At 42.3% G+C, this 26909-nt stretch overlaps 2 protein-coding genes across 6 annotated transcripts in view; one reads left to right on the top strand and one right to left on the bottom strand.

The window, feature by feature from the left end:
* The window catches only part of stag1a (stromal antigen 1a), a 59098-nt gene extending 39040 nt beyond the window's left edge, over nucleotides 1-20058 (top strand). For 4 of the 5 annotated variants that reach the window (XM_039785788.1, XM_039785790.1, XM_039785792.1 and 1 more), the window contains 24 exons: nucleotides 32-105; nucleotides 367-490; nucleotides 665-763; nucleotides 885-964; nucleotides 1391-1498; nucleotides 2037-2151; nucleotides 3063-3180; nucleotides 3693-3796; nucleotides 4378-4470; nucleotides 4830-5123; nucleotides 5827-5897; nucleotides 6526-6694; nucleotides 7467-7559; nucleotides 8419-8593; nucleotides 10471-10610; nucleotides 11867-11968; nucleotides 12591-12739; nucleotides 14093-14221; nucleotides 14339-14541; nucleotides 15059-15227; nucleotides 17344-17460; nucleotides 17613-17727; nucleotides 17879-17959; nucleotides 18296-18319. In XM_039785788.1, coding sequence (XP_039641722.1) covers nucleotides 32-105; nucleotides 367-490; nucleotides 665-763; nucleotides 885-964; nucleotides 1391-1498; nucleotides 2037-2151; nucleotides 3063-3180; nucleotides 3693-3796; nucleotides 4378-4470; nucleotides 4830-5123; nucleotides 5827-5897; nucleotides 6526-6694; nucleotides 7467-7559; nucleotides 8419-8593; nucleotides 10471-10610; nucleotides 11867-11968; nucleotides 12591-12739; nucleotides 14093-14221; nucleotides 14339-14541; nucleotides 15059-15227; nucleotides 17344-17460; nucleotides 17613-17727; nucleotides 17879-17959; nucleotides 18296-18319 — 2946 coding nt within the window. Of the gene's footprint in view, nucleotides 1-31; nucleotides 106-366; nucleotides 491-664; nucleotides 764-884; nucleotides 965-1390; nucleotides 1499-2036; nucleotides 2152-3062; nucleotides 3181-3692; nucleotides 3797-4377; nucleotides 4471-4829; nucleotides 5124-5826; nucleotides 5898-6525; nucleotides 6695-7466; nucleotides 7560-8418; nucleotides 8594-10470; nucleotides 10611-11866; nucleotides 11969-12590; nucleotides 12740-14092; nucleotides 14222-14338; nucleotides 14542-15058; nucleotides 15228-17343; nucleotides 17461-17612; nucleotides 17728-17878; nucleotides 17960-18295 lie in introns of all 5 variants that reach the window. The other variant, XM_039785789.1, reaches the window with a different exon arrangement.
* A 292-nt stretch (nucleotides 20059-20350) lies between these two features.
* On the bottom strand, nucleotides 20351-26860 carry pccb (propionyl-CoA carboxylase subunit beta). The gene is made up of 15 exons (XM_039785787.1): nucleotides 26559-26860; nucleotides 25215-25334; nucleotides 25021-25089; nucleotides 24863-24919; nucleotides 24629-24742; nucleotides 24319-24429; nucleotides 23940-24048; nucleotides 23512-23632; nucleotides 23322-23403; nucleotides 23105-23228; nucleotides 22792-22899; nucleotides 22214-22314; nucleotides 21945-22043; nucleotides 21761-21860; nucleotides 20351-21300 (listed from the first exon to the last, which is right to left on the bottom strand). Exons 1-15 carry the CDS (start codon nucleotides 26802-26804, stop codon nucleotides 21179-21181), a joined length of 1683 nt encoding a protein of 560 aa, XP_039641721.1. The 5' UTR covers nucleotides 26805-26860; the 3' UTR covers nucleotides 20351-21178.
* Nucleotides 26861-26909: the final 49 nt, after the last annotated feature.

The raw sequence follows: 26909 nt of genomic DNA, 5'->3' as shown, positions 1-26909 counted from the left end.
AAAAATGTCCTCTCTTTCTTTCTCTTTGCAGCTTCAGGAAAACCAAGATGAAATAGAGAATATGATGAACTCCATTTTCAAGGGAATCTTTGTGCATCGCTACAGGTACACTTTGTGCATGTTGATGATGATTTCATTATTGCTGTTTGTAATTTTGTAGAAGGTAATGTTACTTCAGTTGATTGTAGTGATGCTTACCAGCCGCCCACTGCCAGTCCTAATGACCACAAACATTGATAATGTTGATAATTAACATTCAGATGGCACCGGGCTGATTTAATTAAATGTTGTCTGTCCGAGCAGTTCAGAGCCTTGTTTGTCACAATACTGATAATGATGACGGTGGTTGTGCTCTTTATTTTCTAGGGATGCAATTGCTGAAATCCGAGCCATCTGTATCGAGGAGATAGGAGTGTGGATGAAGATGTACAGCGATGCTTTTCTTAATGATAGTTACCTGAAATATGTTGGCTGGACACTACACGATAGGGTGAGCACACAGTCATACCACCTCCTGGCTGTTTTTTTTGTTGTCTCGCATTTCTTCAAGACTCGAAGATGTTTTTAAAATTGATTCAATGGCTCTGATGATGTTTACACCAAGACAGAATGGTAAACCTTTAGCCCACCAGAATCTGCTTTTAACTGTCTCCCTCTTTTTCAGCAAGGAGAGGTGCGTCTGAAGTGCCTGAAGGCTCTGCAGAACCTGTACACAAACCGAGAACTGTTCCCCAAGTTAGAGCTGTTCACTAACCGCTTCAAGGTAAAACCCGCAAGAATGAAAATAAGACTCCTGACTGGTTTGAAGATATTCAACGGTATGACTAAGCGATGCTTAGATTTTATGATCGGTTCTTTCCCCGTTCAAATATGTGTTTTGACAGGACCGTATCGTATCGATGACTCTGGATAAGGAGTACGATGTGGCTGTGGAGGCCATCCGACTGGTCACACTCATCCTGCAGTAAGTAACTTCAGTGCTTATTCATACCTACACTTCATTCATAATGGGTCTTAATCACATAACTGTCAAGTCATTAAAGGCGCACATGTTCAGGGTGACGGAGTCAGTATTGTAGACCTGATGCTTCAGAGCGGGATGGGAACGGACAGCGCCCTGAGCTTTGGCGTCAGGCAGCTTACGGTTTGTCCGCCAACCAGGAACTTAACTAGGGTTGTTCTGCAGGCTCGGTTCACTTGTAATCCTCATCACACTTGGGCCCACAAACATCACGTCATATGTTTAATACATTTTAACGAAGCTTAAAAAAGTTCTACATAATTATTTTTGGATTCTTAAACTCCCTCATTTTTGCTGAGGAGACACTCCAATTTTGAATGTTTGAATCTTTTGTGTTAAGTGTTAACTCATTGTGATTATCTGTTGCAGGGGCAGTGAAGACGCCTTGTCCAATGAGGACTGTGAGAATGTGTACCACCTGGTTTACTCTGCCCACCGACCGGTGGCAGTTGCTGCTGGAGAGTTCCTGCACAGGAAGTTAGTCCGTCCTGATGTCTCTCCTAATTTACCCTAAAATAATTCTGACTTGAAATTATGTTGAGCTTTACTTTTAGTTGGATTGTGTGTGTGTCTGTGTGTCTGTGTGTGTGTGTGTGTGTGTGTGTGTGTGTGTGTCTGTGTGTGTGTGTTGACACATTTTTGTTAAAGGCAAAATATGTGTCAAACTATTCTGAATGAAGTGTTGTGGAGCTGCAGAGATGTCCCGGCCTACAAATCCTATCCAACAGACTAAAGTACAGAGCTTCGCAAAAATCAAACATTTATTATTTTTCAATGAAAATGAGAACAATGGTACAGAAATGATCATTCCCTCCAATATCGTGAATCACTTCGCAATATCAGTCATAACAATCGCAATTAGATATTTTACTCGTATGGTGCAACCCTAATTTTGAATGTTTTACCTTATTTGCCTCTATTACTGTCTTTCCTCTTTTTCAATCTCTGCTTCTGTCTATTCACCTTTTCTTCATTTCTCTCTCTCAATCACGCTTTCTCTCTCCCTGTCTGTCAGATTGTTCAGTCGTCATGACCCACAGGCAGAGGAAGCGCTGGCTAAGCGCCGAGGGAGGAGCAGTCCCAACGGGAATCTCATCCGCATGCTGGTGCTCTTCTTTCTGGAGAGTGAGGTAACACATGATTCACACTTTACGGAGTACAAAAGGTACTCTATTTTTTAAAAAACCTTTGCTATTTTTAAATAATATATTGATATATCCTTTTGATGTGGTAGAGTATGGTAAAACCCTGAAACTGTCACATTTGCATCATTGGAGACTGTAATAATGAGAAAAGAAATAATCTTCCGGTCCTGTCCTGCTTCACAGTGACAATAAAGTAAATACAGTACAGGCTAAAAGTTTGGACACACCTTCTCATTCAATGTGTTTCTTTATTTTCATGACTATTTACATTGTAGATTCTCACTGAAGGCATCAAAACTATGAATGAACACATATGGAATTATGTACTTAACAAAAAAGTGTGAAATAACTGAAAACATGTCTTATATTTTAGATTCTTCAAAGTAGCCACCCTTTGCTCTTTTTTGATAACTCTGAAACCCTTGGTGTTCTCTCAATGAGCTTCATGAGGTAGTCACCTGAAATGGTTTTCACTTCACAGGTGTGCTTTGTCAGGGTTAATTAGTGGAATTATTTCCCTTATTAATAAAAAAGCAAAGGGTGGCTACTTTGAAGAAACTGGAATATAAGACATGTTTTCAGTTATTTCACACTTTTTTGTTAAGTACATAATTCCATATGTGTTCATTCATAGTTTTGATGCCTTCAGTGAGAATCTACAATGTAAATAGTTCTGAAAATAAAAGGAAACGCATTGAATGAGGTGTGTCCAAACTTTTGGCCTGTACTGTAATATTACACATTTGAGTTACTCGATTGTTTGATGACATTTCACTCTGCTAATACGAAAACCATTTTTGTAGTTGATAAAAAAAGTTTTGGATTTCAGCAATAAGATTTGACACAATGCCTGCAAGACCTGATCATGTACTAAGTGTGTGTCTGTGTGTATGTAGCTCCACGAGCATGCAGCCTACCTAGTGGACTCATTGTGGGAAAGCTCTCAGGAGCTGCTGAAAGACTGGGAGTGTATGACTGAACTTCTGCTGGAGGAGGCTGTGCAGGGAGAGGAGGGTAAGACACGCACTGTTATTGTTCTCTCTTTAAGCCTATGAAATTGTTTTAGGTCACTTGTCAAGGACAAGATCACAGCAAAAAAAAAAAAGAAATATGCAAGTGGAGATGATGCAATAAAATCTTGTTCATCAAAATCAGAATACTTTATTGATCCCCTCAGGGAAGCTGTTCAGTTGCAGTTGCTCACAGTCAAAGTCAAGCTAAAAATAAGAGTAAGAAAAGAGGGAGTCAATAATTGTATAAAGTAACGTGAAGTAACCTAGCTATAATGCAGAAAAATAAAAACGTTAAGTAAAAGTAAAGTGAGGTAGGTTAGGTTAAAAAGATTGTTGCTTGTAGTGTTGCTCGTAGTGCAGTGAAATTCATTGAAACTCTCTCTTTTGAATCCCTCTGTTTCTGACCTTTGCTGACAATCTGACGCTCCCTTTTGTTTCTCTCTCTCCTCTTTGTATCTCTCTCTCTCTCTCTCTCTCTCTCTCTCTCTCTCTCCTTCCGTCTTGTCCCTGCAGTGTTGTCAGACAGACAGGAGAGTGCTCTGATAGAGCTGATGGTGTGCACCATCCGACAGGCAGCAGAGGCGCACCCACCTGTTGGCAGAGGCACCGGCAAACGGGTAGGTCAAGGATACACGCTATACTTCGAGCGTTCGTTGTACACGAGTTGAGTAGAAAGTGAGACTGATGTGATGAGAGAGCAGGTGGATGCTATTAGATACCGTGTAGAGAGATAATTTGTCTGAATTTAGATGGGGCAGTCCTAATCTGCCAATTTTCTAAGATAAGATAACACTTTATTGTCCATGCCCACCGTTTGACAGGGGATCAAGTTGACTAGTATCTGTTTTCGTGGGTTTGACAATGAGAGAAACAATCCAAAGTGTGTCACTACAAATATCAAAGAGTTAACCAATCTTGCTAAATTTGTCAAAATAACAAATGAACAGAGTGTGCTTGTTTGCTCATTTGTTTATTTATGGATTTACTTATTTATTGTCAGCAAGGAACAGTGTCCTTGGCAGATTTATGGGTTGCGGACAGAGGTAGCAAAAGCAGAATTTTTTTTCTACACATAAATAACTCTCCTGGTTATAATCTAAGGACATGATATTACCTCTGAACACAAAGTCACTGTTTTATTGCCCTTTTTCCTACCTAGTGCTACGTTTGACCTTACCTTTTGTGTCTGCTTGTCCAGGTGCTGACAGCAAAGGAGAGGAAGACCCAGATAGACGATAAGAACAAACTGACAGAGCACTTCATCATGGCTCTGCCCATGCTTCTGTCCAAGGTAAGCGCTTCCTGAAGTCCTGCCTGCAGTCTGCTCAGGGCCAGCAACGGAGAGGCCAGTGACACTGATTAATGAGTGGGCTGAGTGACTGATCGGTTTGTCGAAATAATTGTTCAGGGTGTTCTATAGTCAGGAGAAGTCTTATTGAATGTATGCCACTCTGGACAAGTGTGCTGACCAAATACTTAAAATGTAATCAACCATTTTACTAACTGGGAAACAGAAACAAAGTTGATTGATGGGTCTGTCTTTCTCTTTCATGCCTCTGTATATCTGCTTGTGACTTTTTTTTTTTTTTCTTCTGTATGCTAGAAGTCTGCTTGTATCTAATTCCCACCTCCCCGTCTCCTTCTCCACAGTACCAGGCCGACTCGGAGAAGGTAGCCAACCTGCTGCAGATCCCTCAGTTCTTTGACCTGGACGTGTACAGCGCGGGGCGCATGGAGAAGCACCTGGACGCCTTGCTGAAGCAGATCCGGCTGGTGGTGGATAAGCACATTGAGATGGATGTCCTCGAGGCCTGCAGTAAGACCTACAGCATCCTGTGCTCCGAGGAGTACACCATCATGAACCGCGTGGACATCGCCCGCTCCCAGCTCATCGACGAGATGACTGATCGCTTCGCTCACTCCGTGGAGGAGCTGCTGCAGGAGGTACGACGGGACGCGTAGCCGGTGTTGGCCATTGAGCATGTGTTCGAAATTCAGTCTCAAGTTGCACAGGAAGTGTGGATGATTAGAAATATACAGTTTTAAAGGTCCCATGGCATGAAAATTTCACTTTATGAGTTTTTTTAACATTAATATGCGTTCCCCGAGCCTGCCTATGGTCCCCCAGTGGCTAGAAATGGTGATAGGTGTAAACCGAGCCCTGGGTATCCTGTTCTGCCTTTGAGAAAATGAAAGCTCAGATGGGCCGATCTGGAATCTGCTCCTTATGAGGTCATAAGGAGCAAGGTTACCTCCCCTTTCTCTGCTTTGCCTGCCCAGAGAATTTGGCCCACCCATGAGAGAGAGAGAGAGACAGAGAGAGACAGAGAGAGAGAGACATCTTGGCTTTCAAACGAGCAAAGTGGCAGTTGGTCAAGGCCACATCCCCACCCTCCACCTTGCCCCCCCCTCGCCTCCACAATAGCTACGAACACAGAAATGGCACATCCTAAGGAAAGCTCATTGTGGGACTGGCTCTAGTGGCTGTAATTTTACACCAAGGCTGAATTTCGGGAAAGAGACTTCAGATACAGTATTAGGGGACCACTAAGGTCTATATAAAAGCTTCCAAAGAGCACCATGTCATGGGACCTTTAAGGTGCACAAAAACATAGTCGTTTACAAACAGGTGTTTGTTCCTCTGCAGGCTGAGGAGGCCGATGACGACGATATCTACAATGTTTTATCCATGCTCAAGAGACTCACGGCCTTTCACAAGTAAGACTCTCTCTTATCTATCCATATATCTATCTATCTATCTAGCCATCTATCCATCCATCCATTAGGGGTGTTGAAATTAATCATTGCATCACGATGCGGACATAGATGATGATGCATCAATGCAGTGACAGACCATAATCAATTGTTGCCTGATGATGTTACTTGTTGAATTTCCGGTTGCTGCTTTTTTTTGGGCTTTGCCTTTTTGTCTGTTGTCTGCTGTGTTTAGACTCCGCTACATTCAGGAAGTGTCTTTTTTAAGAGCAGATACAATAAAAAGGGGAGTTCATATACATCTGACTGCTTGAATTTGTTGATGAAAACCATGCGTAGCAATAAATAATAATATTGAGGAGGGGACGCTTCGTGAGGCATCAGGCTGTCAAATCGTTGACAGGGTAATCCTAATCGAATCGTGAGACCAGTGAAACCTCACACCTTTACCTTCCATCCATCCATCCATCCTAAGAGAACATATATAAGCATTTGTGTAATACTAGTTGAGTTTTGACACCATATCAAAACATACTCTTAAGTTATGTAAAACAGATTTCTACCAAATGAGCTTGATGACTGAACGTACTCTATGAAACCTAGTGTGTTTTCCTCTTGTTTCCTGACTCAGTGCGCACGACCTGACACGGTGGGATTTATTTGGGAGCTGCTACCGGCTGCTGAAGGCGGGCATCGAGCAGGGCTCCATGCCAGAGCAGATAGCCGTCCAGGCCCTGCAGTGCTCCCACTACTCCGTCCTCTGGCAGCTGGTCAAGATCACGGAGGGGGCTCCCAGCAAGGTGCTGGACTCACATCACTGACAGAGCTTTGACACCGCACACTCAGATCCCAGGTTTATCCTCAGAGTTAAGACCACTGTGGCAGAGCATCCGTGGCCCAGAGGGACAGGAGCTTATCTGTATTTCTGCAGAGAGGGGCAGCTTAGATGTGAAAAATCATCACACTATCAGACAGGATGCTTACCCCCCAATTCAAGGGCTTACCCCCAATCCATCTTATCTAGCAGTTAAACACCGCACAGAGGCATCAGATCCCATGGCTGCTGTTTTGTGGTGGACCAAAGCCCACACCTCTAAAATAGTTTAACCCCTAATCCACTGCTGGGGAACATTTGCCTCTTTCCAGCAGTGCAGTAGTTTAAGTTGAAGAGGGGGGTCATTTTAGCCTAAGTTCAATAGTTCTGCACTCTGACTTACAGCAGCTTAAAGATTCCCCATTAAATGATTAACTAGAGCTACAACTAAAGATTATTTTCTCTTGATCATTTGAAGTGTACAGAATACAGATGTAATATGGCCTGGGCTGACCATGTGAAACGGAAACAAAACCCGATCATCGTCAGTCGATTTTTATTGTTGCTCTCTGAGCCCTTTGACAGGCACAAAGTGTATTGATTCTTCTGCCTCAATGAAGTTAATTGATGATTAAATGAAATCATTAAAGTTGGATTACTTCACTGGTGCAGACATTTTAGCCTGACTGAAACTGCTGTTTAATATTGATTTCCATTGAAGTGGTCATTAATTGTGGTGTGTGCGTGTGTGCACGTAGGATGACCTGGTGGCTCTCAGGAGAGTGGTAAAGTCCTTCCTGGCTGTGTGCCAGCAGTGCCTGTCCAACGTCAACACACCAGTCAAAGAACAGGTAACGTCACACACCTGGTATGAACTGCTCACACGTTCACATCCACTTAAGAATTAGACGTAATAAAATGTGTGCATTATTGTCAGAAAGGTTTTGGGATTGTGGAGAACAGAACCAGTTTAAAAACTAGAAACAGTCCTGAGTACAGATCAAACATGACTGTCACAGTGTGTGATATGTTAGGACCGCAAGGTTTGCCAAGTAGTGATCTTTCTAGATACACAAAATACATAGAGTTGTGACGAGATCTCGCGGTATTATAAACGTGACGAAATTCCTCGCCGAGGTTAAAGTTCTCTCGCGATTTCCGTTGGGTATCGGCACCGAATTTCAGGTAGCGGTAAAAATTTGAAACGGTACCCAACACTACCTGCCACTTTTTTGTGGCAGCATTTTGGATTCCTGTTGGAAACGCCGTAGTTATTAGGTCTCAAGAGGATCAGTTATAGCGATTTGAGTTAGTGGCAAAACATTTCACAGTGCTGGAGTTTCGAGTTTTTGAGTTTTGTGACTTTCAATTGAATGAGACTATTTCTCCAGCCATATTTCGTTATTGAAGTTCTTTTTTAAATGGTGTTAAAATCTCTTGTCACACCCTTAATAGATACATAGATAGATAGATGAATTAAATAGATTTTTTTTTTCTTCATAGAACATACAGATCAGTTTATTTTGATGTTCTAATAGACTAAAGAGGGCAATAGGCAGAAATGCTTTTGTTGACCCATTAAAAACTTTTTGACAAAACTAAGCATGTTTTCTGTTATCACAAGAAATCAGTCTTTACTTTTTGTTGTAGAATGAATTGGGAACATTTTTTTCATCCAATGATAACTGCTGGTGTGTGCCTCTTGTGCAGGCGTTCATGCTTCTCTGCGACCTGCTGATGATCTTCAGTCACCAGCTGGTCTCCGGCGGCAGGGAGGGCCTCCAGCCGCTGGTCTTCAACCCAGACAGCACTCTGCAGAACGAGCTGCTCAACTTCGTCCTGGACCACGTCTTCATCGACCAGGATGACGAGAGTCAGAGCATGGGTGAGAGCTTCTTACGAGGCACTTTTAAGTTTAGTTTTTTAGTTTAGTTTAGTTTATTTCGATCACATAGATATGCAACATCACATACATAACATAAATTGTAAAAAAGCAAAAACAAAGTGTCGCCTTAATTAGAGATGCACCGATTAGAACTTCCTAGGCCGATTCCGATTTTCTTTGAGTTTGACCTGCCGATACCGATTTTAGCCGATTCCGATTTCATTTTTTCTAACCACTTTACAGCACACCCAAATATTTATTTTCTATCTTTTCTTAAATAGAACATTTTACATTTTGCATAGAACATTTTTTGAACAGATAATGGATCACTATAAAATATAACTATATAAATTACTCCTGGTGTGGGAAATTCACACACATCTAAAGAGCAATGTTGGAACCATTTCCTTCTTTTGACATCCAATAACCAACTTAATATAATAAATATAGCCTTGTAGTATAAAGATATTTCTCAAAACACACGCAGGCCTGTTTGAACGTCAACAGTAACGTTACCTGAAAACATAAACGTCACCACTCATTTTACACACAGTTTAGCAACAAACTAAACGCTGGGGGAAGATTACTACGTTTTTAATGTTGGTGTGGAGCAGTATATGCACCCCAACTAACCGGAAACCGTTTTTAAACAGTAACGTTAATACAGCGGGTCGGAGGAATACAGTCTGTTTTTATTTTAACACAGCGTCTCTTGTAGCGTCAGAGGCAGAGGGACAGTCTACCGGCTGTTTTAAGCTTTTTGTCTCATCTGGGGTCTGATCAACAGCAAAAATTCATCAAATCAGTGTGCCCACACGCTATTTTCCAATAAACTGTAGCTGTCATATTTCACGGGACCGCGGTTTCATGTTCCACTTATTGAGCCGGTCAGGAGAGAGAGAGAGAGAGAGAGAGAGAGAGAGAGAGAGAGAGAGAGAGAGAGAGAGAGAGAGAGAGAGAGAGAGAGAGAGAGAGAGAGAGAGAGAGAGAGAGAGAGAGAGAGAGGCTGAGATCAGAGCAGACTGCGGACATGCGGCGCCCGAGTGCATTTGACCGGAATAAAATCGGACTGGCCGGTCACCGGTCATGACCGAGCACGTGAAAATCGGCCGATTCCGGGCACTGGCCGGTCAATCGGTGCATCTCTAGCCTTAATACATACAGTGTCATCTTAACCCGTTTATTATCAATACTGAACGAAAAAGGTGTAGGTTGAAGCATTTGCTTATTACACCTACTGTTTTTACATTCTATTTTATTTATATTTAGTTCTCAGGTCCCTCAGCATCTTATCACTCATATTATATGTATTATTGATTTCTGTATGTTATATACTGTACATATAGCATATTAACACACAGAAGATATAAAACAAAACAGAATAAACAAAACAAAATATATTCCCATTCATACACACATTGCCATACATGCCTCACTTTAATATTTGTTTAGCATCTTTTTTTTTTTTTTTTTTTTTTTTAATCTTTGTAGCGTGTTACACATTTTCATTTCCTCATCTAAAGGATTCCACATGTGTACTCATTTGCCGATATAGATCTTTGTTTTACATTTGTTCTAATCTTTATGAACATGCACATTCCCTTTAGTTCATACTTGCTCTCTCTAATCCGAAACAGCTTCTGGATACAATCTGGAACCATCCTATTTTTGACTTTATACATAATTTGCATAATTTTGGGCTCCACCAAGTCTCTCAATTTAAGTGTGTATGAGTTTTGGGTCCAGGCACATTGTTTTAGGAGTTAGATAAGAATGAGTTAAGCTTGAAGATAGTTTGAAGAATCAACAAAATGCCCCTATTCATATGATATTTTCCTGTTCTCCTCCTCCTCACTTCTCCATCTGTCTACCTCTAGAGGGAGACGAGGAAGACGAGGCCAACAAGATTGAGGCTCTACACAAAAGGAGAAATCTACTCGCGGCTTTCTGCAAACTCATCATCTACGACATCGTGGACATGCCCGCCGCTGCCGACATCTTCAAACACTACATGAAGGTGACTGTTCAGCTGTACTTGACATGAATATGGACACATATAATCGACATAAAATAAAGAGGCAGCATGAAACTGATACTAATTGGAAGTCGGCAGGTAATGTGGTTAAAATAAGATGATGAGAAAACGTAAAACAAAACATTCCCTTAGTTTCCCTTAGCAATATCTTTGATTCCCTGTTACAATTTAATGATACAGCATTGTAAAGTTTGAGGTTGTTAAATGTGAAAATGAGACTGCACTAAGATGTAGCAGTTTTTTCTTGGTAATCATTTTTCATTTGTAGCGAGATAAAGCACAGAAGTTAAATGCAATGATTACAAAATAGAGGAGGAAAGAACGATCTAAAGGCCTTTTTACAGTCGCCGTTCCCGACCTGTTACGCAACAATGTGACGTCAAAATGACGTAGATCTCGTTGGCGCGCCAGGATTTAAAGTGCGCATGGACGAGTTTGAGGGCAAGCTTTCCGAGCAACTGCATTCTGACTGGTACCTCTCAGAGGTGCCTCTCAGAGTGACTGCAAGTCTCTCTTGTAAACTTACTGGGTTAAGAGGAGTTCTTTTATGGTGGCTTGATCCGACGAAGTAGGTCATCGAATCGTTATGCAGCCATTCTGAAGTATTCTAAGTGCTTCTCTTCGTCTATCATCCTCATTTGTTTCACAAGGATATTGAACTCACCATATTTATGTCTGGCGTTATTCAAAGGACGAACATTCCACCTTCTTTTTCTTTGTTTCTTTGCAAGCAGGCTCAAAAGCAACTGTTCTTCCTCATCCGTTGACTCCAATATCATCTTAGCCACTGTTGACATCGACGTCAGTGCTGCTGCCAGTTCTGCCATTGTTTACCTATTTCTTCGAGTCCGTAGAAATAGAAAAGTCGGTAGCCTTTCCTCAGTTGCGACACCTCTGTTCAGGAGAAGACCGCAACTAGTGTCGCGACCACCACGCGCAAGTATAAATAGTTACGGCATTTTGTCACACTGTCGCGTGACAAAATAGTCGGAAATGGCGAGTATACTGCACGTTTAATGCAGGTGAAATAAATTGGGGGGGAGCGTTTTTCTTCTTTTTTTTTCTTCTTTTTGTTTTTAAACAAAAAAGTAACTTAAGTTGGGAAGTCAAATTTTCTTTACATAAATTTTGTAAAAAAAGTTTTGGTTTCAATTTTCGGTGAAAATCTGTAGATATGAGAATAAATGTACTAAACTGTCATCTTTCATGTGTTTAACTGTTTGGTTTCTCTGCCTCAGTATTATAATGATTATGGCGACATCATCAAGGAGACCCTGAGTAAAACCAGACAGACGGACAAGATTCTCTGTGCCAAGACGCTCATCCTCAGTCTGCAGCAGGTGAGGACAGGACACATGCACAGCTCTGTAGCTTAAGATAGTGCATTCTTTAAAGTGCTCATATTATGCTTATTTTCAGGTTCATAATTGTATTTAGAGGTTATATCAGAATAGGTTTATGTGGTTTAATTAAAAAAAAAAGCAAAAAATAACATTTTTGTTGTACTGCACTTTGCTGTAGCTCCTCTTTTCACCCTGTGTGTTGAGCTCTCTGTTTTAGCTGCAGAGTGAGGTATCGCACTTCTGTACCATCTTTGTTGGGAGTCACACATGTGCAGTACCTAGGTAAGGACTACTAGCCAGTCAGAAGCAGAGTATGAGGGCGTGCCACGCTAGCAGCTAGGCGAGCATTATGTTGGTCTCTGAAGTAAAGGCTGGACTACAATAGAGCTGTTTGGAGCAGTTTGTGAACGGTGTTTTCTGTTGGAGGTGGTAAGTCCCTTTGGGGTGGAGTTTGGGCTTTTTCACTTTGTAAACCTATAACGTGCACAAAAAAGATATATAACACAATAAAGGAAAGGGAAAAAGCCAAAAAGCATAATATGAGCACTTTAAGTTACGAGCGCTCTAGTGTGCACACCCACAAACACAACGTGTGTGTGTGTGTGTGTGTGTGTTGCAGCTGTTCAACGAGCTGCTGCAGGACCAGGGGCCCAACTTGGACCGAACGTCGTCTCACGTCAGCGGCATCAAGGAGCTGGCCCGCCGCTTTGCCCTCACCTTCGGCCTGGATCAGATCAAGACCAGGGAGGCTGTCGCCACGCTGCACAAGTAAGACCATTGATGCTGTGGTCTCTAGGGGCAACAGACTGGGCTGTCATCAGACATGGAGGAAGTTAAGAATGCGTTAGCTGAGGTTAAAATGAGTTTAATCAAAGATCCTCTGCGTATACTAAAGAGAGCGCATTTCAAGCAGCGCCAATGGTATGAAACGGTACACACTTCCTGTCTCCTAAAGGGGCGTGGCCTCGTTTGAAAGTGTAGCGAATGTTGTGTGGATGGATAAGAAGTTAAATTTGTGTAATTTATAATTTTTTTTCTTTTGCTAACATTAGATATTTTCACAGCGACAAGACATATTTAGCATAGATTAGTTTTGTTAGGGAGTTCACGAACAAAGTTAGCTTGTCTGTGTTGCCCGATCTGACGTGAGTTTGGTCCTGAGACAGAAACCGCTCTCAAACAAAGTTCATTTTCTCCTGATGTGTCCGTCTGAACAACGGCATTTTAGCGTCAGAATGTTCTGGAGAGATGTGGCTTGTGAAGAATGGGTCCAATATTTACTTGACTATGGGGCAAAAGAATCGGTCCTAATCTGTGTTCACTCCCATTGGAAGCAATATACACACACCTATACACCTGCCTATTAAACCACCTGTCTCCACGTGACACAGATACAGGAAGCTGTCTCTGGTGTAATCTACGAGGGGATCAGACGGTCTGCATTTTAGTGATGCTGATTTCAATCCGTAAATAAAAATGTGAAAATTAGGTGTGTATTTTAATTCAGTCATGTTTTTATTAACACCTCAATAATAACACTTTTTGAAGTTATCTAGCTAACTTGTGTATTCTGAAATGCAACTCAGGTCCTTAAATGGTTGGAGGAAGTCAGGACTAAGTCTGACTGGGAAAAGGCAAACTGATGTTTATTCAAATCAAGAGTGAGGACCAAACAGGAAATAAACCTTTTAGAGGTCTCGGTTTTAAAGTTACAGTTCATGAAGCATGAGAGATTTATATCTGCTCAGTCAGTACTACACCCGCCCCTCATCAGGGCAAACTTTGGCTACCATTACAAAAACAGGATGCTGTAGGTGAAATTGCCTAAGTTGCTAAAAAACTGGTAAGAGTGGACATTTTTATTTTATTTTTATATTTGAAGATTAGCTTAGAGAGTCAATTTAACATAATAAATTGAAGTCAAGAGTTTGTCTTTAATGTATGCAAATATTTTCTGTAGCGAGTCGAAAGAGTGACCAGTTTTTCCATTAATGTCATTTTTGGTGTCTCTGTCAATCACTGTTCTCCATTTCTTTTTTTTACTCTTTTCTTGTTTTTCTCACTCTTACTGTCTCTGTCTACTTTTTACCTCTCTCTCTCTCTCTCTCTCTCTCGTATCAGGGATGGCATAGAGTTTGCATTTAAATACCAGAATCCTCGAGGACCAGAGTTTCCTCCTATCAACCTGGCCTTCCTGGAGGTTCTGAGTGAATTTTCCTCCAAACTAATCCGCCAAGACAAAAAGACAGTGTAAGTACTCCCTACCATCTTTTTTCTTTCTTTTCCTACTGTCACTTAAAACATTTATAACTCAATTTCAAAAATAAATGAATTCTGCAAAAAAACAAACGCTGCGTGTCTCCTCAGCCACTCGTACCTGGAGAAGTTCATGTCCGAGTCGATGTCGGAGCGTCGGGAGGACGTGTGGCTGCCGCTGATCTCCTACAGGAACAGCCTGCTGACGGGGGGAGACGAGGACCACATGTCTGTCACATCGGGCTCCAGCAGCAAGGCCGGCTCCGTCCGCAGCAAGAAGGGACGGCCGCCGCTACACAAGAAACGCATCGAGGGTGAGGACGGAGACGAAGGGCACAGACACCGATTAGGGTTACTCGGTTTATTTGGGTTGGCTGTGCTGCACTGAATCTGTTGAAATGAGACGTGTTCATGGTTATCTGCTGTTGTGTTACGGACACTGTGAACTCTCACAGACAGACAGACAGACAGACAGACAGACAGACAGACAGACAGACAGACAGACAGACAGACAGACAGACAGACAGACAGACAGACAGACAGACAGACAGATTACTGTGCAACAGCAGCAAGTTACATACAGAAATTACAAGAAATATACTAGAAATAATAAATAAGATTGAAAATAACATAACAAAAGATAAAATACCAGAAAAATACACAAAAATATACTTAGAGGAATGAAAAGAATGGACATATACTGTATATACATAAGTGTAGAATGCAAATATACAACCTACAGACATAGTATACATAACAAAATAAAATATGTCTACTGTTGTATATGTGTGTGTATTGTATATGTATATGATACTGTGTGTTCATTTTCAGAAGAGAGTAGTGTCGAGGGCTTGTGGATGTTGCGTAATGACACTCTTCAGACACCGGGAGCGCTGCAGACTCCTCAGCTCACCTCAACAGTCCTCCGAGAGAACAGACCAGCAGAACACATGCCCGACCCGGACTCGGAACCCGGATCAGAGAACGACTTCGTACACAAGTGAGTGTATACGCACGCACGCACGCACGCACACACGCACACACACACACACACACACACACACTCTAACATAAAATGGTTTGTGAATTACCTTTTACTCTGTAGTCCATCCATCACAGCTGATTTTTTTTTTTTCATCATTTAAAGACGGATGAGATTATTATTATTATTATTATTATTATTATTATCAGTTAGCATTTTCTGTCCACTTAACAAATACATATTGACCTGTGTTAAGGCGCTGACACACCAACCAGATTATCGGCCATCAGACAGTCTGGCGAGGTGTGTTCGGTGCCGTCGTCAGCCGTTTTTGACATGTTGAATCAGCCAGCGGGCAGTCGGACTCAATGACCAATTACCGGAAATGACGAGTGGGGTGAGCGTGACGAACGCCTCTCAAAATCTGACGAAAATCTTTTAAACTGACCTTTTGTCGATCTGAAATGAAGAAAGATTCAGCAACTGCACGGCCTATTTCTCGCTTAAAATGCTTTCAGAAACACGTTTCGGTGAACTAGTTTCGTAAAATACGAGCTTGTATTCCGCACGAGCCGCCATTATGGTCGGTTTTGAAATTTGGGAGAAGCCAGACCTACGTGACGCGTTCGTCCAATCAGCTGCCGGTTTTCATTTTTTGGGGCGACAATACAGATTAGCGCCGCCTGCTGTAATGGAGACGGTCGTTCTGTGTTCCGAGGCACTTTTTGGACCAACTCGGGGAGACTGATCAGTCCGACTGCCTTTTCTGCCGAGGGTCGGTCGTCGGGTTGGTGGGTCAGAGCCTTTATGGAAACCTGTGCATTACTGAAGTAGTCTCGCATTGCCAGACCTTCCTCCACAGCGCTGCGGAGGAGGGTCTGGCTAGTCCACACAGTATATCGGGATAGGAGAAAAACATGCTCTGGGTTATTGGCATTTTTTTAAACCGGTCACAATCGTCTTGGGCGTCACGAAGTGCCGGACAGAGCCGCGGTGCCGCTGCAAAATGGCCTCGGGAAGGAACTTGTTTTGGTGGAACGTGTACGTTCAAAGGTTGTTTCAGTCGTGCGAGAGAAAACTCTGGATTTACCCTGCAGAGATCTGAGGAGCAGTTAACCATAGTCCTCATAAATCCACCGAATCTGGCGGAAAAGAAGGACATCCGGCGGAATCTCCGGTGGCACCGGAACAATCCCGGAAGTGGAACGTCGTGGATATACTGTAGACTATTACTAGGGATGCACCGAAATGAAAATTCTTGGCCGAAACCGAAAACCGAAAAAGAGGAAACCAAGACCGAAAACCGAAACACCGAAAGAAATTATTAGTACCATTGCATTTATAGCTATGACTGTGTACTAACTTTACTAAAATCAAGGCATTGCAATTGTATACATTAATATTAAAGTTTAATTAAAAAAATATCTAGCAGAAATATGGCTACAATCTGATAGTCACATACAGTATACAGTAGCCTAAGAACAGAATAGCTTACCTATTATTGTTGTTGTTGTTATTATTATTATTATTATTATTATTATTTGAGGCGCTTTCTTGCAGGATTTCACTGAACATATCAGACAACGAGGGTGCATGCCCCTCATCTGGTGCAGAGAGACGAGTCTTTTTTTCTGCGCTCTGATCTCCTCCTGCGCTGGGCGCTGCTCCGTGCGCGCTCCGTCTCCACGCAGGTTCTCCGCATCCATCGCGGCCTGATTTCTCGTGCGCCCTGCTTTATTTCCGCATCCAAGTAATGGTGTTTATAACGCGGATCAAGTACAGTCGCGATGAAGTGCAGAGGATCCGAACAGATCTCACTGAAACGTGTGCTGACAGACTCTAAGAGCGCACTTTTCATTGTTTTCACTCCGTGGTCCGTCTCAACCTCGTTGCTTAGGAGACGCTTTGCAGGTGGAACGGATCGGGTACTGACACACGTGCAGGTCGCGGTTTCTGTTTGCGTCATCACAACATTTCGACCGTATTGTTTCGGTGATAAAAGTTTTTTTTTTTTTTTTTATTTCGGTGGCCGAATATTCGGTGCATCCCTAACTATTACTGAAGTAACTCAGCCTCTTTTGTAATAGCAGAGCAGTCATCTCAAAGAGTATGTTGACAGTGTGTTTGTCTCCAGTCCTCAGATGCAGATGTCGTGGCTCGGCCAGCAGAAGATGGAGGAGGTGAACCGGAAGGACCGGACGGGCATGAACTACATCAAGGCACGCAGCAACCAGGGCGTCCGGCAGACTGTGTAAGTGTAACCTCCACCATGTTTCCTCTCAGTCCTCTGTTAAATAAGAGAGCCACCACCAATAAGAAAAAGTAAAAAAAAAAAAAAAAAAGAGGATAAACAGATAGATATGCTGCTTCTTTTCCACTGTCTTACTTTACATTTCCCATCAGACGTGGGTTGATGGAGGATGACGCTGAGCCCATCTTCGAGGACGTGATGATGTCATCGCGGGGCCAGCTGGAAGACATGAACGAGGAGTTTGAAGACACTATGGTGATCGACCTGGTCAGTGACATAACTTTCTCTCACCGCAATTGTGAAATGCAATAGAATAGAAATAATAAAGATCCTCGTCTTCATTCACTATTTTTCTTATTATAATATATATTTTTATATATAACTTATAATGAATTGTCTTTATTATTGTCCTTCCAAGCCGCCATCGAGGAACAGACGTGAAAGAGCAGAATTAAGACCAGACTTCTTTGACTCTGCAGCAATGATTGAGGACGAGTCGGTAAGTCAAACTTTGCATTTCTACAATTTGAGTCAAGAAAGTAAGTAGAGCTGAAACGATTAGCCAGTTCACACCAAATTAATCAACGTCTATCTTGATAATTATTTATGTAAAATATAAATATATAATATATAAAACTTCCTGGCTTCCAGCCCCCCCCCACCCCCCCAAAAATATCAGCCACTATGTGTAGAATGTGAACTTTTCAACACTGGCGCCCCCTAGTGGTAATTAAAAAAAGACACTGTGGCATACCTACTGCTTACTGCAGGGTTGCTGCTGAGATATTTTCTGTTTTGGATTGTCTGACAGTCGTTCTCCTCTCCATTCTTCCAGGGTTTCAGCATGCCCATGTTCTAATCTGGGAGGAGGCAAAGATCCCGATCAGGTCAGATCAGGATCCACATTAGGATTAAACAGAAATGGGGGGGGGTGGGGGGGCGGGGTGGGATTTGGGACATCTAACCCAGATAACCTGCCAATCAAACTCTTAAGAAGAAGAAGAAGAAGAAGAAGAAGAAGAAGAAGAAGAAGAAAAAAAACATTGTCAAGGTACTTTTCTCTCTCTATAAGACATGATTGAAGGATGTGTGTCAAGTGGATCTACTGATGGATCCCTCATTGGCTGGATCTCACCTAGAAGTGTGGAACGAGGGATCGGCTCTGTTCTTTCAGGCGGGCCGCAGGGTCCAGGATATTCTGCAAAGTCTAGTCCGGATTATTCAAGATCTTCGTCTTGCTCCAAATCTTCCTCCTCCCCCTCATTTCCAGCCTGTTGGTTTAGCCTCGCTAGCGGTAGCTCGGATGGCGCTCCGCCTGAGTAATCCTACTGCCGGGCCGATGAGCACTCACAGTTTTTACGGTTCCCTGTTACACAGATGTACAGTTGTTTGGTTCCGCTCCCGTTTCAACAGAACAGAGCAGCGTAACACTCTGTACAGCCCCCCCCCCCCCTCTCACTCTCCTTCTTTTGGTGTCGCACTTTGATCCGTCTGGTTAAATCCAACATAGAGAGGATCTCAAATACTAAGTGTTCTATATCTTTGCTCTTATTAGCATCCACCAACGCCTCTCCTCTCTCTGTTCACCATCTGAGTCTGTGCTGGTGCTGGTGTGTGATGTGTGTTGTGTGTGTGTGTGTGTGTGTGTGCGTGCGTGCGTGTGTGTGTGATGTGTGTGTGTATAAAGTTGTGGTGATGATGGTTGAGTAGTCGCACATGCACACTGAGGTCAACAGCTGAAGACCTGGTGGAAGTGGTGTAACTGTCTTGTGTGTGATGTCAAAGCAAAAGCGAACCCCCCCACACCCCCTTAAACCCATCTCAGACAGAAGCCTCCACCTTCTCAGATCTCGGAAACATTCTGCACTCACACACTCACACACACCCCCTTGAATTACGGCTTTTTGAAGTTAAAAGGTTTTTAAAAAAAAAAAAAAGACAATAAACATTTTGAATTCTGTAGCTTTAGTACTAAAGTTTTAAATCCAGTGTGTTTTTTGTTTTTGTCTGTTTGTACAGCTTTTTCTTGAATATGTATCTTGTTTGTTGCCAAATTGTGGCCTACATACTTACAGTATATTCCAGCCCCTTCCCTTCCACCTGTAACTCATATCTAACGGTTACCAAGCTCAGATTGTTGCTGTGGGATGCCAGTTTTTAAGCGCTGTATGGTCTGATTGTAATCGTTTCACAGTTTAGTATTACAGCAGGTTATCTGTTAGGTTTGTTCATTTTACAGTTCAAATCAAGTAACGTTTTTACACCCGCCTTCAGTGTTAACTGATCCAAGTTTTAAGATTTGTTGTTATCATTGTTCAAATCCAGTGCAGTGATGGATTTCTGTGTCTAACAGATTTGTTTGAATGTGTTTTTGAATGTTTCCAGCCATATCGTTGTTCACCCACCGTCGGTTAATCAATCATTTACCTTTTCCTTGGCTGGCTTGGCAGTCCTCCTGTAAATATCAGAGACAATTGGATCTTTTCTGCAGTGCAGTTGACATCTGTTGCCCTTAAATGCTCTAAAAGCCTGTTATGTTTTTTTGTTTTTTTCTGTGAACCCAAATTCTTTTTAATAAAATAAAATCTGTAATCGATTTATGGACCAGTGTTTGTGTGTGCCTTTGTTTTACAACGTCAAGTGTCCAAAACAACTGTAGTGGACTATAACTGTGCAGCGATAGTAATTAAGTGTATTTCCCAAACTATTCTGAAATATATTTTTGTATTAATTTTAATGTTTGAACATTTCACCACCAAATTTTGGTATACCTTCAATTTTTGCTTTTATCCTTAAAACAAATACTGTGGGAAATAAATCATACGTATACAAAAAAATAAATAAACTTGACTACAGAAACTATTGCATTGGTAAAAGTAAAGAAAACACATGGTATTGAGTCCATTTATTTTACAAATGGCAGAGCCTGCCAGAGAGCAAAGGCACAGTTCCAGGTTATAAGGATGACTTTTCTTTACCTTAACGTAGGACACCAAACACAGGGAGTGTGTCTGAAAGCGCAAACTAATGTACACACAGCAGAAACCTCCATGACTAAATACAGTACGTTCACAACATGGAAACCCTGTACACGGCAACAGACTACAGCATGTTTGCACTAAGACTATCCTCTTAGTTGCCTGTGTTTCCTCAGTCAAATGTTATCAGTTTTATCAGTGACATGTAATCTGCCCTTTCAGATACAATTCAGTTCTCAAAATGTCAAATCCTCCCCAAAAAGACCAATATGGCCACTACGGACATGACAATTACCTTCAGTGTGTGTGACCGCTATTATTCCGTTCAGGTACTGTAAAATGGGTTAGGATTTTCCCATTAACGTCTTGCACGTCAGTGCTACAGTTGTAAAGATACACATGCTGATTTCGTTAACGGCGCAGTAATATTTCCCCCAAAATCTCCCAAAGCCTTAAGGTTGATGTTTTAAACACAGTTTATAGTTCAAAACATAATCAGGGAGCTGGAAGGGAACTTTGGGGCTGCTATTAAGCACTTACAAAATCAGGGAGTGTATCTTTATGTGCTGCTTACAGTGGAGTGGTAAATGACAAAAACAAACAAACACGTGCTTGGCAGTACCCAAGTTGTCATCACGGGAATACCACTGCAGTTAATTTTGGACGTAAAGTCAACATGAGGAAAATCCCTCTGTGAGGGCCATTAGATAGTGTTAATGTGGAAACCGTTTGGGTGTGTTTCACAGAGGAATGTTGGCGTGTTTCTTCCAGGGGTTTATCTGCTTCTTGCTGGCCAGCACCTCCAGATCTCTGCAGATCCTCTTGCGAGTGGTCGATGGCTCGATTATGTCATCCACGAAACCTAAAGCAAACATTTGTCCGGTCAGAAACGAGTGCACAATGCATTATATCGGCGCATGGAGTTTAAAGGTGCTGTAGGTAGAATTGGGAAGATCCAGGACTTAGCCAAAACATTTGAACATCAGCAACTTCTCAGTCCCTCCCCCCTTTCCGCTAAACCCCAAAACAGTCTCCTAAGCCCCCAACAACAAGGGAGAATGAATGAGTGTGCATGAGCAGCGATTGACACGCAGTTAAGACACCTCCCCCCCGGCCGTGATTGGTGCATCTGAACAGGGAGCTGTGGATTTTGGCTGTAGGTGGTGTCAGAGGAGCCAGATTTGTTTTTTTAATTACCTGCTTCCTGTAGCTCTACTGGAACATAGGGTCAGTTTCAGCAAATATGACAAAGTTAGTTTTATAAGGCTTACCTACTGCACCTTTACACACGCACACACAAATTAGGAAGCGAGAAAGTTTACCTCGGACAGCAGCTGGGAAGGGGTTGGCGAACTTCTCCACGTATTCAGCCTCTGCCTCCGCCTGGCTCTCCTTTCCTCTGAAAATAATCTGAACAGCACCCTGAGAAAGAAGGAAACAGACCATGCACACTGTCAAATCAAAACGACAGAAGAGAGAAACTGAAGGAATGGAGTGCGTTTGTACCTTGGCACCCATGACAGCAACCTCAGCTGTGGGCCAGGCGTAGTTCACATCTCCTCTCAAGTGTTTGGAGCTCATCACGTCATAGGCTCCTCCGTAAGCCTGGGATACACAAACATCAAATCATACGGCTTCTATCAGAATACACCATGTGCAACATTTATTCTGACTTTCCTCCCCCATTTGTGTTTTGGCAAACTTTTAACGTTGACTTCCAGCACTTCCACATCTATCTCTTCTCATTTTGTTCACACACACACACACACACACACCTTTCTGGTGATGATGGTTATTTTCGGGACGGTGGCCTCTGCAAAGGCATACAGCAGTTTGGCTCCGTGTCTGATGATGCCTCCATACTCCTGAGCGGTACCTGTTGACGACCGTTATGAGTGTGAGTACATGGTCAGATGAGACTAGCTGCGTTGTAATGCGACAGGGAATTTCTGCTTACATGTAAAGTAAGCTAGTTTTCAGTTTGTGTGTATAGTACATAATATAGCCAGGTTAGCCAATATTTATGATATAGATACCTGACTTTCTACCATAGCGAAACTTACTGTGGTATGTATTTACTATTACTGTATCTATGAGCTTCTTATGTCTTTTCCCTGAACTGGCAGCTAAATCTTTTCCTGCTTTTGTGCAGGCAGATTGTGAACAAGACAAGGTAGACAAAAACATTCTGCCGATTGTGTTTTTCATGGCAGCAGAGAGACTCCGAAGAGAATTGTCGGTAAATATCCTAACCTGATTAAGATGTAAACTAGAGTATGGCCAATAGCTGGATTACTCCGTGCATGTAGATAACAGCTGGTGTTAATGCACTGTGAGATTTTTCAAAGAATACCTGGCAGGAAGCCCGGCACATCCACAAAGGTGATAATGGGAATATTAAAGGCGTCACAGAAGCGTACAAAGCGGGCTCCTTTCACTGAGGAGTTGATGTCCAAACAACCTGATGAACAAGAGAAATTAAGACTATTAATCAATGAATAATGTCTTTGTTCCCGTGCCATGTTCTTTTTGGGACTTTGTTCGTTTGTGTATATCATTTAAAAAGAGAAAATACGGAATGCAAACGACCTTATTCACATAACACTGATAATGTATACCCTTCTGACTGACCCGCTTACATTTGGCCCTTCAATTATTTCACTTACCAGAAGCCACTTTGGGCTGGTTACCCACAATGCCTACAGTGCGTCCGTTCATGCGGGCAAATCCCACCACAATGTTTTTGGCGTAGCTGGGCATGATCTCAAAGAAGTCGCTCTCATCCACTATCTGAACAGATGCATGTAGAAGGGAAACTTTTACTTCTTTCAGGAATGAAATGAGACATGGTTGCACATATTAAGTGTGTGCGCACACACATACTGTTTGAATGATGTCCAACATGTCATAGGCTTTAGTTGTCTCAAACGGGACGATGGTGTCCAATGAGTGTACCAGACGATCGCTGGAAAAAAGGGACCAGATATCAGACGTGAGTTGGAATAGAAAGAGTCTCCCATTATTATTTGGCGATTGGTTAGTCTGTAAAGTGGAGGTTAAGGTGATTGGTTACCTGCAGTCATGGCACTCCCTCATGGGGGCGGGATCCTGATTGCTTAGCGGCAGGAAGTTGAAGAACTCTCGCATGTTGAGCAAGGCTTCAACGTCATTCTCAAAGGCATGGTGAGCCACTCCTGAGCACAAGACACGAGGCATCTTTTAGACCCCCCCGAAAGACAACATTTCAACTTGGAGAACCAATCACAGATGAGCGAGTGCACGGTTTGTATGTTGGTGTGACGAGTAATTCTGGATCAGCTTTAATACGCTCAAAAGGTTTTAGAAATATGGTCACTGGGATTTAACTGTGAAAGAGCCGAAGGCAAGATACTGGTAAAGAAAGCCAGTGGCTTTGACAACAGCACTCTCACCTCCTCCACAAAGAAAAACAGGGAAAAAAAAAAAAAGAAAAGTGATAAAAGCTTTTACACGCAAACTAACCAGACACGGTGGTGTGAGTTTTGGCTCCACCGAGCTCCTCTTGAGTCACATCTTCGTTGGTGACAGACTTCACAACATCAGGTCCTGTGATGAACAGGTATGATGTGTCCTACACACACACAACACAACACACATTAGGCTAAAGTGACAATGCAATCTTGGAAACAGGACTGCATAATTAATTGTGTATCACCTTATACTGCAATTATTTTTGTGTTCACAATTAGCTAACATTAGCAGAATGCTGACGCTTTAGCAACACTGAAACATTAGATTTTTGGATGTCTGCTGTAGCTAAAAAGCAATACGATGTTGATTATTACTAATTACAATTCAAGAAATGGATTGTCGTTTTAGCTGTGTTCGTGCAGCTCCCTACCTTAACCATGAAGGTGAAATCTGTCAGGGCGGGGGAGTAGACGGCTCCTCCTGCACAGGGACCCATGATCAGGGAGATCTGAGGTACGACTCCTGAAGCCATCACGTTCCTCTGATAAAAAGGAGAATATTTTGTTTCGACTTTTTCCATTTACAGTGTCCAAAAACCATATATGAGCCATGTGAATTTCAAAATGTTAACATTGGGAATATGTTAATTGATCTTGAAGCTCGATAAGTACGATTTTGGGTGTCATGATTTCAGTCAATGAGCAGTGACCAGCAAAGGCCCTTTACAAAGTTAACCATACCAGGAATATATCTGCATATCCAGCCAGAGACTCCACTCCTTCCTGGATCCGAGCTCCTCCAGAGTCGTTCAAACCGATGACCGGGGCTCCAACTGTCATGGCCTGGTCCATAATCTGAGCACAGAACATTTAAACGTTGTACATCCGAATCCGTGGTTTTAAAAAAGGTCTGAGAGCAGACAAGAAGATAAACGCAGACATGCGCGGACGCCTCACTATCTCAGTTTTGTTTACCTTACAGATCTTCTGTGCATGAGCTCCAGACAGACTGCCACCAAACACTGTGAAGTCCTGAAGGAAACCAAAAGATGGAAAGAATATAATACCAGTGAAACCAAGCCGCTGTGTACTGCCGCAATGTAGGATTCTTACAGTATAATTACAAATTGTACCTGACTGAATACATAAACCAGCCTGCCATTGATCCTGCCTCTGCCTGTCACAACGCTGTCACCTGGGAACTATGACAGAGAGAGAAAAAGATTATGACAATAACTATTTCAAACCCCAGAGGAAGAGACGGTCTCTTGTTTCCACTGGATAAAGCATGATGTTGTGGAGCTGTGGCCTGTGTGCGAGCGGTTACCTTGTTCCCATCCTGCTCCATGCCGAAGTCGGAGCAGCGATGTTCCACAAACATGTCCGACTCCACAAAGGACTCGGGGTCCAGCAGAAGCTCCACCCGCTCCCTGGCTGTCAGCTTACCCTGCAACAGATAACATCAGGTTACTACACATTACCTGAAAGAACACTTTGATTGTGCGTTACAATGAGATAGATAGATATATAGATAGATAGATAAATAGATAGATAGATAGATAGATAATATACCATGACACAATACAAATTTGTAGCCAATGTTGTATATCATTAAGAAGGCCTGCTTTGGGCGCCCGGATAGCTCGGTTGGTAGAGCAGGCGCCCATATGTAGAGGTTTACGCCTCGACACAGCAGGCCCGGGTTCGACTCTGACCTGCGGCCCTTTGCTGCATGTCATTCCCCCCCTCTCTCCCCTTTCACGTCTTCTGCTGTCCTATCAAAATAAAGGCTGAAAATGCCCCCAAAAAAAAAAAGCCTGCTTTATTGCAATATCAAATTTTCTATGACTTTAGTAGGTGTGTCAGGTATTTAGTTTGCAGGATTATCCAAACAGAAAAATAAATTATATCACTACATATTTTGATATCATATTATATTCCATATATCTACAGAGGATTTTTATCAATATTACTTCTGTATGTTAGGTATGCTGACTACATCCATAGATTTCACAGAGCAAAACAGAGTAACATTAGTGTAATAGTTATTACATTATGCCAACAAATCAGGGCTAATGATAACCAAATAGCTTTTATTATTATTATTATTATTATTATTATTATTATTATTATTATTATTATTATTATTGTTATTATATGAAATGTCACAATATATGGAAAAATCACATTTCAAGTGGTCTTATTTTTTGTTCGTCACACTGGACACTAGTTAATTGTCAAACTGCACCTTTAATAAACAACTGTGACTATGTTTAGGATTTGTTACCAACTAGGCCTAAACCTGCAAACTATTGGAGAACTTCTACCTGAAGTTGGCAGAGGATTAGTACTTCTTCGTTCAAGGAGGTTTACCAAGCTGGGACATTGCAAAGTACGTGAAGTGCCACTGAGGGCTAAGTGGGTTAACTCTGGCAAGGTGAGAAAGATGATTTTAAAAAGGTCATTTAAAAAGGTGTGAGGAAAAAAGTAAACACTACAGCAACCCTTGACTTTGAGTCTTTGTACGAGTACGAGACTGTCACACCTCAACCACTCCAGCTGTCAGGTATTTAAAGCTTTAATGTCGTTAAAAAAATTTTTAAAAAGCACACACGCTTGCTTAAATGCAGGCTAACATTGAAACAATAAAGTCAGTGATAGCTGACTCTACCTTTTTGTGTTGTGCATCTATTCTCTTCTGACCTCCGCCGACTAGCGCCGCCGTCCGTTTCCTGTCAATCCTCTCCTTAACGGACAGGTGGCTGACAGAATACCAGCGGCAGTCCCGTTGCAGGTTCGTCGGTGGCACTGCGACAGCGACAGCGCCATGTTTCACCTGCCCCAAACTCCTGAAAGATGTCCTCAACCCGTTGATCAGTCTGCAGCTGCTTCGGGCCACACTGAGAGCCGCCATCATTGCCTTGCGTGTTCTCGGGTGACAGTGAGCAAGGAAATGAAAGACAGATATATGAGCCAATAGTAAATGGGGGTGAGCTCTCACAGCCAATAACAAAGAAGGAAC

Source organism: Perca fluviatilis, chromosome 20 (genome assembly GCF_010015445.1).
Source record: "Perca fluviatilis chromosome 20, GENO_Pfluv_1.0, whole genome shotgun sequence".
Classification (NCBI taxonomy): Eukaryota; Metazoa; Chordata; class Actinopteri; order Perciformes; family Percidae; genus Perca; species Perca fluviatilis.
The sequence above is the reverse complement of the archived record's forward strand: the minus strand, read 5'-3'. Positions and strand labels throughout refer to the sequence as shown.